Source organism: Typopeltis vanoorti, chromosome 2 (genome assembly GCF_054136105.1).
Source record: "Typopeltis vanoorti isolate ZY-2024b chromosome 2, IOZ_Tvanoo_1.0, whole genome shotgun sequence".
Taxonomy (NCBI): Eukaryota; Metazoa; Arthropoda; class Arachnida; order Uropygi; family Thelyphonidae; genus Typopeltis; species Typopeltis vanoorti.
Genome location: NC_143550.1, coordinates 98,985,926 through 99,001,213, shown reverse-complemented (window position 1 = coordinate 99,001,213; position 15,288 = coordinate 98,985,926). Strand labels below are relative to the sequence as shown.

Here is a 15,288-nt window from a genome sequence, read left to right as displayed (position 1 = left end):
CAGAAAAATAAGAAACAACAAAGCAAGGAAACAGGTAAGTCAGGAAATAACGAAAATCAGGTAAGTGACATTGTTAGTAAAAAAGAAGTTATTTGGTATGGTGACTATAATAAAACATGCTATAGATGAAAGAGTTATAATCGAGTTTTCCTGGAGCGAAAATTAAAAATATAACTCAAGTAATTCAAAAACAGAAAAGAGAAGTAAACGAAATCGTAGTTGTAGTAGGTATGAACGATTTAACTGGCGATAAGTTCATTATGAGAGAGGACATGAAAGGGTTGCTGAAAGAGGTGAGAGTGAAGAGTGAGAAAGTGAAAATTGTTAGTATTCTACCTCACTATGATAAAAATGAATTAAAAGGAAGGGCTATGATGGCAAACAATTCGATGCATAGGCTATGTAGAAGGAATGGATGTGAGAGTCAGGGAAACTAAATTATAAAGGGAGGAATGGTGTGAATGTGAGTATAACAGTGACAATGTTATATAACTGCATTAATGATGAGAATGGGCATCATGTAAATCTTGACGAGGTGAGAACTATTTCAGGTTTGTGTTCATCCGGTTTGGACCCATCATATGTGTGCAAAGATGTATACATGTGTAAGGCATTAGAGAAGAATAGAGATCTGCAAGTTTCCCAACTGTGTCAATCAGACTGCAAACAAGAGTATACAAAAGAACATGCAGGTAGATTATTATGTGTGTACACGAATGCCAGGAGTATCAGAAACAAAGGGGTAGAGTTTGTTGCCTTAGTCAATATTTTGCGACCTGGGATTGTAGGAATTAGTGAGACCTGGCTATCAGAATCAGACCTACTAACAGTATCAAGTATGGGTACATTATTTTTAGGAAGGATAGAGTGGATAGGAGAAGAGGGGGGCATGCTGCTAATGATATTGGATGACTTAAATCCAGTTAGAGTTGAGACCTATGAATGTAGTAATACTACTAACAATATTTCATGTGGCAGTGAGTTTGAAGCCATCTGGTGTGAGGTGGAATCTAACAAGACAATTTACATAGTGAGGTGCTGTTACAGACCTGGTGGATCAGTTGCTGGTGATGAAGAAATGCATCACAAAATAGAAAAGAGTAATCATAATGGGAGACTTTAATTATCCAAATATTGATTGGGTAGCAGTAGAATCTCGTGAGAAGAATGAAAATGCATTTATTGAGCTTTTGCAGAACAACTCCCTCAAGCAGCATATGACAGAAGGAACTCGAGGTCAAAGAGTGTTAGATTTGGGGAAGTGACTAAGTTTATGGATGTTCCATTCAGAAAAGGTTACATGTTGAAGTACAAAGCAGGAAATTTTGACCAACTGAGGAGTATACTGAGTTCAGTGGAATGGGATCGATTGCTGGATGGAAAGAATATCGACAGTGCATGGGAAACATCTAAACAATGCTTAAATGATGCGATATCAGAATATGTCCAAAGAGTTAGAAGAATAAATAGAGTAGGAGTCAAATGGATGTGTAATCTTATTAAGCAATAGATTTGTAAGAAAAGGACGATGTCGATGGAATACCGTTTGCTTAAGGATGGCGTCCATTATGAACGTTATAAGCAACAGGCTAGAATAATCACAACTGTCGTACAGAAAGCAAAGTCTCATTATGAAAAGAAACTGGCTCTGTGTGCTAAAGACAACCCACAAGAATTCTATCGATATGCTGCAAGTAAAAGAAAGAATGAATATGAAAGAATCACTCTTCTAAATCCAGATGGCGTGAGAATTACGGATGTAGAAGAGGTTGTTCAGTAATTGAGTGCCCATTTCGTTAAAAGCTATCCGCCTGGTGAATGCAACATTGAGCTCACTGTTGCCTCTTCACTAGATGAAGAAATGCAGATGTGTGAGGTCGAGGTATTAGAGCTGTTGCACAAACTGAATAAGAATTCAGTTTGTGCAACAGTTTGCTAAAAGAGTGGTCAGCTGAACTGGCCATTCCTTTGACCAGGATGTTTAATGAGTCTCAGAACAGGGAAGATTCTGCAGGAATGGAAGGAATGTATGGTAATTCCATTGCACAAGGGTTGTGCAAAGACCGATGTATCCAACTATTGAACAATTAGTATCTCAGGAGTGGTTGTGAAGATTTTGAAGAAATTGGTTAGGACCTGCATTCAGAAATGGGTTGACAGTGAATCTCTACTTTGCAATGAGCAACATGGGTTTATTAAGGGAAGGTCATGTTTTAGCAAGTTTTTCACATTCTATAACAATGTTACCATTGAACTAGACAAGGGGAATGGATACACCATGGTACTCTTGGATTTTACTAAGGCTTTTGACAGAATACAGCATGGCAGACTTCTGCATAAATTGGAGAAAATGGGTTTGGGTTATACAATATTAGCATGGATAAAATGATGGCTGACAGATATCAAAAAGTGGTATACGGGGGATCTGAGTCTGCAAGGTTTAAGGTAACAAGTGGTATGCCACAAGGATCAGTGCTTGGTCCACTGTTATTCAATCTGTACATTAATGATATTGGGAAGGATTTGACAAGTGACATACAGTTATTTGCTGATGATGCAAAGATTGGTAGGGTAATCAGGAATGCTGGTGATATGCAGTCATTGCAGAATGATTTGAATAGGCTGGAATTGTGTGCATGGGAAAATGGGTGTCAGTTCACTGTCAGTAAATGTAAAGTCATTTATTTCGGTATGCCATTGGATGTTGTGAGTTCAAGCAGTGTGAATGAATTCAAGAATAAGTATGATAGCTGGTGTGTGTGTGTAGTATGTGGCCTCCCTTGATGAGTCTTTGACTCCTGCACATCTCTCTTAATAATAATAATAATAATAATAATATTTATTGTTTCTTTTGATATAATGATGCACTTTGTTTTCTTTAGGTTAATAATTAATCCCATGTCTAACCTTCTGTTGTAAATTTCTGTGACTAAGTTTTGAAGACCATCTTCAGATTCAGCAATAAGGACCGTGTCATCTGCATATCTGAAGGTGTTGAAGTTCCTACCCCCTACTTTTACACCCTTCAATTATGTAATATCTTTAAAAACTTGTTCACTGTATATATTATACAGTAAGGGTGATAAGACACACCCTTGTCGTACTCCTTTTTTTATTTCAAATCTGTCAGAATATGCATTTTTGTATCCTATTGAGACCATTTGATTCCACTATATATTTGTAATTATGCATAGATCTTTTCCTTTTAGATCATTATTCTGTAGGATTGTGCGCAGGTCTGGTCTCCTGGTTGGGATTATGATATAGTGGGGAGAGTGTTAAAAATGATATCAGGAATTTGGAATGCTGATTGAGAATTTGTAGACTGCAGACACTAGCAAACAGGAGAAAGAGAGGTAATTTGATTTAGACTTACAGACTTCTGAAAGGATCATACAGGATTTATGTTGATGGAATTTTTTAATTTATGGAGGGTGGGGAAAGGACAAGAGGGCATCCTTGAAAGCTGAGAATGAATGCTGCTAAGAAGGGGTGAGGGCTAGATTTTTCTCTCATAGGGTGGTGCATGTTTGCAATGGATTGCCATTAAATGTTGCGAATGCAAGCAGTGTTGAATTCATGAATAAGTGTGATAGCTAGTGCGTGTAGTATGTGGCCTCCTTCGATGAGTCCCTGATTCCCTGGAGATCTCTCTTAATAATAATAATAATAATAATAATATGTATTAATTTCTTGTGATCTATTGAGGTTTCTTTTGCATGTTTTCAGATTGAAAATTCCTTCTCTTTTACCTCTGTCATTTTGAAAACCTGATTTGAGTGTCTTTTATTTCTATTGACAAAGTGTCTTTTATTTCCTTTTATTTATTTTATTCTAAGATTATTCTCAGTAATAATTTCATAACATGGCTTGTTAAACTTAATAGTTTATGTATATTATTTCTGGGAAAACTCCCATGTTACTCCTCTTAATAAACTATTATAATTAGCCCAATATGTTCAGATGACGACCAAAAATAGTCGAAATGGACCGCACCCCGTCAACCCCCTTTTCCCCCTCCCTATATAAAAAATCAACCCTTTCACCTATATAACATAATAATATAATATATATGTTTATATATATATATTACTGAAAAAAAACCGGGTTTTTCTAATTTAATTCTCCCAAATTGCCTACCCCCCCCCCCCCTCCACACACTCAGTAGTTTCCGGACATCGCAAAAAGAAGAAAAGCCGCAACACCCAGAAAAAGGTATGTGCAAATTTCTCTTCCTTATGCTACATATACATTTTGGTAAATTTACATTTACAATGACCTAATAATCCTTGAGTAAATAGCCAATGACATTTAAACAGGGGCACTCCTAAACTGAAGCAGGCAAAATAGCTGTAATTATAATAATAATTAGTAGTCTATATTTTGAACATTCAAGAATTCTTGGAATTTTGGGGATAGTGACAAAGATGGATTTTCTTAGATCATCAGGGATGTATTCTGTATCATCTATATTATTAAAAATAACCTTTAGATCATTAATTGTGTTTTCATTTAATTTTTTCTACAATTTGATCAGGATATGATCAGGGTCTGGTGTTTTGCCTGTTTCCATTTGACTTATAGCATATTCTATGTCTTCTTATGTAATTGGTTCACAATCTATATTTTGTATATCTGGTGCAATCAGAGTCAAATAGTTTTCTTTTCCATATTCTTTCCATCTGTTTATAATATCTTGTATTTCTAATAGTAATTTTCCATTTTGATCTTTTATACAAAGATTATGGTTGAAATTTTTTCTTTTTATTTCTCGGAGTTTGGATTGATTTATGCATGTTCTTTTAACTATTATGTTTGTTGTCCAATTCCTCTATTTCTTTACATTTTTCAATAGCTACTTGTTTTTAGCCTTCCCACATTCATTTTTATCATTTTACTGATTCTCGTAGACTTAATAAATAAGTTTATAATTAATAAATTAAATTAATTTATTAAATTAATAAATTTAATAAATTAAATAAGATTTAATAAATATTTTCGATAGCTTCATCTCTTCATTCCCAGTTACTGTGTTTGTAGTGCCTACGTGCACGTGCCTTTTTTTTGTAAGTTCCTTTAGAAGATGGTAACGTGACGTTGCCGAAATATCGGAAAATATTTATTAAAGTATAATTTAATTTATATCCTTAACTACGTTGTTCAATTCCTTAAGTGTTTTAATAATCATTTTACTGAGTATTTGTTTTTTTTTTACTAAATAATTTAAGGAAATTACGTCAACTAGGATATACATTAAAATAAATTTTAATATACTTCAATATTTCGGCAACGTCACGTTGCCATTTTCAAGAAACTTAAGAACAAGACACGTGCACACAGTCATAACAAACAGTAAGTGAGGAAGAAGCAGGAAGCTATTATTTCTCCTAAAATCCTGATGGTGCCCCCTAGCGGGCAATAATGGTGTTGCGAAGGGGGGGGGGATCTTTTATTATTGTTATTATTCACTTGTTTATTACTAGTGCTGCAGTGTTGCAAATATCAATTCTATCGCGTATGTCTCTATGTTGAATAGACTTGCGTTGTAGTTATGCGTTCCACATTAGTAATAACAAACTAAGCCTTATGTCGCATTTCTTTTATGAGTTTCTTACTTAACTTAATCCTTAGGGCCACCAGAAGATTATCCGTTCCCTGAATCCTATATATTATCCTTATTATTCAAACAAATTTTTTTTGATGCACCAGCTTGAGCATTAAAGTTAGGGATAGACTCTAGCTTTAAGTTAACTATAGAATCACAGGTGTTGCTAGCAATATAATTAAATTCCTAGAAACTTGGAATCTCTGGCATAATCTTATTCTTGTTTGCAGTCGTGCCCTTACTTTCACTTGGGGTATTCCCACACACTCACACTTACTCGGGTTCGATTTTTATGAATGGTCAGAGTCAGTCAACATGATCAGATACACATAAATTTAAAGAATCAAACATTTATTAAATCCAATTGATGATACTACACAAATTAAATTGGTTATCAAATTCTAAAGAAAATCATTACCTCTCATTTACTCTCTCAGTCATTAATCAATTTCAATATTCTACCTTAAATATCAGCAATTCTATGTCTCAATATCTCAGTGCATAATACACTTACGATTACAATTCATTATTAGCACTAAGTTCAGAATATAAGCAAAGTTTCAATATCTCAATGACTTAGAACATGTTACACTTAAAGTTTACAATTTACTTCATACATTAAACTCAGATTATCAGTAAAACTCAATACCTCATTAACTCAGTATACGTTACATTTAAATTTACAATTCATTTTTCTCTCTAAGGCACTTTAACACACTCTTCAAATTCTCTTAGAACAATCAATACAGAATCTTTATCGGGTTGAAAGTTCCAAAAGTTCGTCTCAAGAAAACGTAATCATTTATATTCAGATCTAAACTTTTCACTCTTTCCTGTAATACAATCTTAAATTCCACTCTCTAAAATGTAAGTCAATCTCAAAAGGCTAGAATAAGTGAGAGTACTTATCTAATTCTTTTGTCTTCGGTTCTTGCCGTTCTTCGTCCTTTGTTTTCGAATCTGGATTTCTCGATACCAATGCCACGTGGTTTACATGTGCTCGTTGGGGTGGACGCTAGTCTCCTGCCTAGATTTTTCGTAGTATGGACTTCTACTACGGCCTGTGATTTCATCTTGCCGACTCTACTACGGTGACGTACTGAACTCTGTCGTAAGTCAGCCCTCAAATATGGGAGCTGACTTACGACAGAGTTCAGTATCTCACTTCGACGATTTCTCGAAGCACTCGGAGAGGAATTTCAGGAACAAGAAAAAACGGGGGGGGGGGATTTCCTTCCGTGTTACGGGTTATATACCATCTTCAAGAGCATCACCTTTTCGCATTTTGAAATTTTCCACCGCTTCACCATTGGTCTCCGTTCGGGTGACTACACCGATTTATATACGGGACTTTTTGGTTCGGGGAACATGAGTCAGCGTGCTTTCTAAGATATAGTGCCCTCAGGTATTTTTCTGACCTTACTGCATTTAGGGTGATCTTTGCCCTATTTCATTGAAATAGTTCGCATTCTTTCTTTGCATTATTTTATTAATAATTCGCTCTTATTCTGCCCTTTTTTCTGACCTATATTTATTCTAGACACTCAGGTATAAGTTTCAAAATTCACAAAATCATTATACAGAAGATGGTTACAAACAAAAAACACATTTTTTCTGCTAAAAGATAAGTATGTAACTTTGATTTAATGTAAATTGTTAGATTCTGGAATGGTGACGTCAGAAAATTCTGAAGGTGCCGATTTCAGATCTAACAATGGTATTCTTAAGTTTCTTGAGAATGGCAACGTGACGTTGCCGAAATATTGAAGTATGTTAAAATTTATTTTAATGTATATCCTAGTTGACGTTGTAATTTCCTTAAATTATTTAGTAAAAAATGCATAACTAACATCTAAGCCTTTCCACGAGAACTGAGTATTTGATACTGTGATTTATTTTTCTGTTTCATCTTTCATTCATAAGTTCTAATATTGATTCTGTCATCCAGGGTTTTTTCTTATTGTGTTTAGTTTTTGGAATAATCTCATTGGCTGTCTCATATATTGCACTTCTAAATTTACCATATTTTTTTCGATTTCTTCTGTGTTGCTAAGTATATTGTCTTCTTTTTTATATCTTACATAATCTAATTTTTTCCTCATTTCTGAGTTAAACACCATTATGTTGTCAGGTATATTCTGTGGACCACTTCAGTGGCTACCACTTCTATAAAGTAGATAAAATACTGCATGCTCCCTGTCCTCCTGCAACCAGCATACAAGATCACAACAAAATTATTCCCATTCCTTAAATTATTATTGTTATTATTAGCATTAGACCTCCATTAAGTCAACAGATTTATCATGGGAAGTCTCACTCTCACACACATATAGCTCAACATACTATGACTTAAGTGCATTCACTATTCATTTCAACAGTTCAATGCTGCAAAACCTTACACTTTGCAGCATTGAATTGGGAACCCCGCTCATTCACCTACTCTGTTCAGGTGCTTTCGCAAGTCTACATCATGCATTTTACTCCTGATATTTTTTTTAGCTTTACCTCATTTGCAAACAACTGCATATCACCATTCATGCTTTTTCTTGTATCATTTACATACAAATTAGAGAGAATCAGCCCCAAAAGCTCCTTGTAACACAACACTACTGATGTTTCTCTTCTGGGATATTACTCCCCTTTACACAGCTTGTTGATAGCCAGTCTCCAGTCCATCACTCTAATTTACTGTCCATTGCCATCTTTTTCCAGCTTGTTTTGTGGTGATCCATCAAAGGTACTTGGATATTTAAGATACTTTAGAAAAGATAGCAAATATGTAAATGAGATTCCACATATGTAATCTCCATACCACTTTCAAGCCACATATCCAATTAGCAATCATCAGCTGTTCTCCTAAACATGATCAGCTTCATCCTCATGCACATAATGTATTGTATAAATGCCTAGTGCCTGCAACTTAGCCTACTTTGAACAGGCTATTGATAGAGCTATTAACATCCTCCTTGAAGAACATCAAAACTACATTGACAATCATTTATAGTTAGTCACAACTGGTAGACCATGCTGTGAATATTCCTTCACACAGAATTAAATAGAAAAAGACAGCTGTGCTGCAAAGATGTTACTATAGGTTTCAGAGACTGCTTTTAGGATCACAATCACCTACGAAGCACTCTGCCAAACTCGATATGAGTGCATTAATTTCCCAGTGATCTGGGAGACCATCAGTCTAAGACCATATTTAGCTTGGTTTTTGTCTGAATTCATTTCATTTATATCTGTCCCCATGTTTCATTTATGTCCGTCGCCTTGTTATCATGTGCCTTTTCAGTTTGAATTCTTTCTACAACTATTTAATTAAGTACCATGTATATGCCAAATGTGTAATTTTGTGCTCTGATCATGTTGGTTAGAAAACCAGCAAGATCAGTAAATAAATAATGTATTTTCCTCTAGTGTTGTTTGTACTGTGAAGTACTGTTAGGAATAATAACCAGCACCTAAGCCTAAAAAAATCATAAAATTGTAAAAATTATATAAATAAATAATATAAATAAACGATGATGATGACCTAAGCATATCTTTATTTTATTTTATTTTTTTTTTAATGTGGTTGCCACCCACGGAAGGTTATTTTCAAACCTATAGCATATTTGTACCATGGGCGAGCTAAAGTTTTTTTGTTTTTTTTAATCACTTTTAAATATGTTTTTGTATTTTAATTCATTATTTTTGCATAGTCTGAAAAGGCTGCTCTAGAGACCAAACAATGAACTTTTTTTCAAGCTGCTTCTGGTCTCCAATAAGTGAGGCAGTGGTCTCATGCCAGGTGATAAAATTCATCTCCTACCTAATGCAGGATTTGAACACAAAGCCTGTCAGTTGGAGAGTGGGTATGCTAACCACTCTGCCAACCAGGCCAGCAATTTGTACATCATATAAAAATAAAAATAAGAAAATTTGGCTAAATATGTAGAATTGTTTTACTTCTATAATCATGGCAAGATGACACACAAAACCTGCTCTATCTAGAGACAAAACATGGAACCTTTTTTCAAGCCCTTCAGCCCTCCAGTAATTAGGTCTCATACCAGGTGATGAAGTTCATCTCCCACCTAAAGACAATCGTGAGCATCCATGCCAATGGCAGTATTTCAACCAAAATCATGTTAGTTGGAGATAACCATTTGGCCAACTAGGCCAGCAATTTGTACATAATTTTTTTTTCTTTAAAAAAATCATCTAAATATGTAGAATTATTTTACTTTGATAATGATGGAAAGATGACAAACCATTTTTGAAAATATCTTTAAAAAAATACTATAGATAAAATAGACAGATCTGTGAAGTCATAAAGAGTTTTTGAAAATATTTAACTGTTTTATTTTAGGTGTTATTTTGACTACTCTTATATGACAAAAACCAAAGCAGAGCAGTGTACCTGTACTGTGAGTGATTATGAATGGTAAGAAATTGATATATTTGTTTTATTGTAACAGTTTATGAAAATTAATAATAAGATTATTAATTTGAAGTAATCTATTCATCATTTTTGTTTTCTTTCACAGGTAATGCTCTCCTGTTATGATTTTGATTACTGATCATGGAACACCTCCAGTATTGTTCTTTGACAAAAAATATAGCCTTCCAAAAGTGGACACACACACACACACACACATCCAGATACTCTTTTTTAACATCAGCAGACAACTAAATAACTATTTTTTCAAAGTTTTGTTTTTGAAATGAATAACTTAAACTGTGATTTCCCAAGATCTGGAGTATTCAGTATAGTATAATTTACAATTATTCTATACTGAATATTTTAATTAAAGAACATTTTCTTCTTGTGAACCCATGTTCTTACCGATGGAACCCACTGAAAAAAACCAAAAAATAAAATAAAAAACTTTGAAGTTTATTTCTCTTTATGTTGAACCAGTGTGCGAAGTATTTGTTTCAAAGACACATGTAGACACTGAAGATCACTGTGGGAATCACTTTTAATTATCTTCTTGACTGTAAACATTTTCTTCCTCAAGGAAAGAATATTACATTAGTAATGTAAGTGGGGGGGGTAAAAATTTATGAAACTTTGAGATTATAGTAAAATTTTAATCAAGTAATTAGACATTGTGGAGATTGTGAAGACGTAATTAGACATTTCTAATTATGAAATTAAGAACAGAATTAAAAAAGCAAAAGCAGCATTTTTCCAAATATACCACATATTAGGAAACAAAAATCTGAACAAACAGTTAAAAGTAAGAATCCTTAAGATAATGATCTGGAGCATGGGGATATATGGATGCGAGTCCTGGACAGTTGATGAGGAGATGAGTGACTGATTGAATGTATTTGAAATGTGGTGCTTAAGAAAAATGGATCATATCAGCTGAACTGAAAGAGTGAGCAATGAAGAGGTTCTTAAAAGATTCAAGATGAAAAGAGACTATATGGCTAGTATCCAAAGAAGAAAAATAGCATTTGCAGGATATTTGATGAGGGGTTCTTCTGGAGAGCTCCCCAGAATCATATTGCAGGGAATGCTGGAAGGAAGGAGAGGAAGAGGAAGACCCTGACTGCAGTGGAAAAACAACATCAAAGACTGGACGGGCAAGAGTCTTACAGAAGCAAGAGAGGCATGGAAGCGGACTATTCATCAGCTGCAACCCTCTTAATAGAGGAAGCCATGGGATTAGATTAGAATTAGACATTGGTGTCACTTGGAATTAAAGCTTAAATAACTGGGAGGAGATCTCCAGATAATCTTCAAGAAAAACCGAGAACTATCATAAAGTACAGTTCTCACCTTCATATGGAATGCCCTTAGCAGATGTTCACTGAAGAAACAAGGATTGGTTAACAGTCTGGAACTTAGCTGATAGGATTATGTTCTGTATTCGATTAAAATCAAAAGGATGAGATTAAAAGGAAGCAAAGCAAAATAGTAAAAAAAGTCAGCTGATGGAACAAACTTAAACTCACCTTCAGTTGAAATGAAAAGAGACACCATCATTGTAAGAAGTATCAGTGGAAAAGAAGTCAAAGTCATACTGGCAGAAGAACTAGAGAGGAACCATGTTGACATAATTGGTGAGATGAAGAATGAAGCAGACAAGATACTGATAAATAATACATATATATAACATTATGTTTGGGAAATAGTAATCGAGGAAAGGAAGTAGAGCATTCAAATGCACTGGAAAATACACTTCTTAATTGGCAGTCAATTGCAAATAAAGTGATCTGGGCAAATGGAAATTTGACAATTCCTGGCAGATGTATAGGCTGAATGGGTCCTATAGCCTGGCTGCACAGTGACTGAACCTTACACTTTTAGATTTTTTCCTCTAGGGTTATGTAAATGGCAAAGTTTATATGCCACCTTTACCACAAAACTTGGTTGATCTGAAGGATCACATATGCAGAGCTTTAGAAATGACTGATCGCTAGATGTCACTTTCTATGTGGCAAAAAGTTATGTATTGTTATGATATGTGACATGTGATATACATCTTGAACTTTTATTAATCAGGTACAAAAACTATTTCAGTTATTATTTCAACTAATTCAAGTTTCATATTGTTGTGTTGAGTAGTTTTTGTTCAATAAATGTTTCTAATCACTTACATCATACTAGCAAAACACAGCTTTGCATTATTTCCCACAAAAAAAGAACCATGTTCTTTTAATCTTATCCTTGACAATATCCAAATCTCTCTCGGCACAAAGATATCACAAATATTACCTCCTTTGCATCCAAAAAAATAGGCTTTCTCTTTCACTTAAGGTGTCACTTTAACTCCAAACACCTCCTGACCCTATACAAATCACAAATCTGCCTGACCATTGTTACATCTGGAGTGGTGTCCCTAAGAGCTCCCTAAATATACTGTATTCATACAGAAAAGAACAGTTAGATTGATTAATGACCTTCTCCTTACTAATATGCTGCACTCACTTTCACACAGGCATTCAGTCTTCACAGCCTGCATCTTCTATTATCACTGTTCATCTGAATTGGCATCAATAATTCCACCACCCACTTGCAAATCTGTCCAAACACATGCAGCAACCAACCAACACCCCTCTCACAGTTCAACTCCAAAAACAACAAAACAAATTTCTCCTCCTCTTTGTTCATCCCTTCCACTGCTGCCCTCCAGAACAGTCCTACCACATGTTCCCAAGTAGTAGAATCCATACTTCTTAAATCAAATGTGAAGTTTGTTATTGCCCATCCACAGTAGTGTGTACTATAAGTTGACCAACCTCTCGTGAATGCTTCTCCATTAAAAATAAATAAAATAAAAAGTATGCTTGCATAACTCTTACCTGGAAGACTATAGGGAAATTAATCTGTAATTCTCACATTCAGTTTTATTTCCCTTTTTATAGCTGGGCACTATGATAGCTCTTCTCTTTTCATCCGAAATTTGACTTTGGTCTCTGGAATTTTAATGTTTTGTAGGATAAAAAACACAAGTTCAAAGGAGGGAGAATGGTATCACTTCATCTCTGTATGAGACTAGTTCACTCACTTTCATCTGCAAGTCTTATAAATCTTGCATACTGAACAGGATTTGAATTCCAATCTTTCCATCCAAAGGGCATCATTAAAGCAACTCAGCTACAGAGGCTCTGTGGATTTTGTTTTCCATGTGAGGTAGATCTGCTGTAAAATGAGTGTAGTTTTCAGTTTAATGTTGCAAAGTGCAAAATGGCAGAATCATGCTAAAAATAAAGATATTAGAAAAGAACTTGTCATTGTTAGTATTCAAGAAGGTGTGACCAGGGCTAATCTCAGGTGGTATGGCCACTTTGTAGAGGAAAGATAAGCAAAAGGGGTTTTTGATGCCAAGATGTCCTGAAATCAAATTTGATAGGTAAGGCTGTGATGCAAAATATACAGTTGTATTAAGAAATCTGGGAGTGTGATGGTGGACGGATACTTGAAGTTTAGGAGTCATATTGCTGAAATTGTAAGAACATCCAAACAGATTATATCAACAATAAGGAGGACATTGAAATGCAGAAGCAAAGAGGTTATGGTCCCCTTTGTATAAGGATTTGTTCAGGCCACATATAGACTATTGTGCATAGATTTGGTTGTCTGGATTTCAGGGGGGGGGGTGAGATCAGGATGTATTGGAGAGGTTCCAGAGATGGTTTACTAAATTACTGTCAGATCTATGGAATGTCAGATATTAGGAGAGATTGAGGAAATACAACTTGCAGAGCCTTGTGAATAGAAGAAGAAGAGGGAATATGATTGAGACAAACAAGTTGGTGAGGAGTTATTACCAGGTTAATGATGAGATTTTTCATAGAGCAGAGGGAGGCAAGGGTAGAATAAGGAAGATATGAGTCCAGTCTTTGCATGCATAGTGATTGGTGAATGGAATTTATTGCCAGAAAGTGTGGTGAGTACTGAAACTGTGAATGGGTTTAAGGCATGGTTCAATGATCTTTTGCATGAGAGAGTATAGACTTCCTACAGTGAGTCCTTTGACTATATGATCAGATGATAATAATAATAATAACTGCTATATAACTAAAAAAATAAAAATAAGAAAATACTAGTTTTTTACCCTCTGTAGCAGAGAAATATAGCTATTTCTCAATTTGAGGGGAAAATAGAAATATGTAGGAGCAAAATGATGTTTACAACATGTTGAGATGTCATGTATTGTCAGTGCTGTGCAACATCTCTATTTACCAAAATTTGTCCAGAGGTAAAACATTATTGCTAATAGAAGGATCATTTCCCCCATACATCATCAGTCTGTCCTGACAATGCCTTCTATCATTTCAAAGATTATTACTTTGAAAATAAAAAAAAAGGTCTAACCACCATAAGCTATCACCTTCACCTTACATAGCTAATTTGTGCATGAAATTTTGAAAAGATGTCCATTGAAAAAATACTAAGCCAAAAATATGGTTATGTTGATGATATTTCCCTTGTTTGTTCAGACTCCAGAGAAACATTCAATTGCTTCAGCAGTTTCCTGAACTTAAACTTGAATTTAAGTTTTGTAAATCTGGAAAAGTTTCCAAGAGAAGAGCTAAGCAAAGCAGTGTGCAGTCTATATTTAGTTGCAAGTCAGCTGAATTGAAGAAGGTACAGGGAGATGGTTTGATGTAAAATCAGATTAGACAAGGGGTGCACATTATTTACTGTTATTCATCATCTATATAAATCATTTTATGAAGGAAAGTTGCATTGAATCTGATATCAGAATTGGATATATTTAACTATGCTTTTTATTTTTATTCAAATTATGTTATACTTCTAAATAAAACCTTCACATGTCTTCAGAATTGTTTAACTAATTTGAATAACTAAGAAATATGGAATGAAAATCTTCCATTAAAAAAAAAAGTAAAATAGGCAGGAACATTGAAAACTTCATTGGTGTTTTTTCAATGCAGAATTTAATAAAGGACAAGTAAATTATTTCAGCTATTTTTTATTGAAGATGACAAATTAAATATGGAAATAGACAGAATAATAAGCAAAACTAGTACAATGGGGGCTATTTTAATAAATTTATATGGAATAAGAGATCATTAGCTAAAACTTTAAACCAATAGTAAACAAGTGTTCAAACCAACTTTAACTTAATGGATCTGAGAGTTGGGTTAGAAATAAAGAACTTCATAAGATATTAGAGACCACAAATGTGAGAGTTCTGAGAAATATTAGGAACCTG

At 34.5% G+C, this 15,288-nt stretch overlaps 1 protein-coding gene across 2 annotated transcripts in view; it reads left to right on the top strand.

Annotated features, from left to right (window-relative positions):
• LOC150109287 (sortilin-like) overlaps positions 1-15,288 on the top strand; it is a 508,125-nt gene that overhangs the window by 367,261 nt on the left and 125,576 nt on the right. For both annotated transcript variants that reach the window (XR_016549652.1, XM_090406996.1), the window contains exon 20: positions 9,960-10,034. Coding sequence is in view for 1 of the 2 variants with exons in the window: in XM_090406996.1 (XP_090263122.1) it covers positions 9,960-10,034 (75 nt within the window). In the remaining variant the exon portion in view is untranslated. The remainder of the gene's footprint in view (positions 1-9,959; positions 10,035-15,288) is intronic.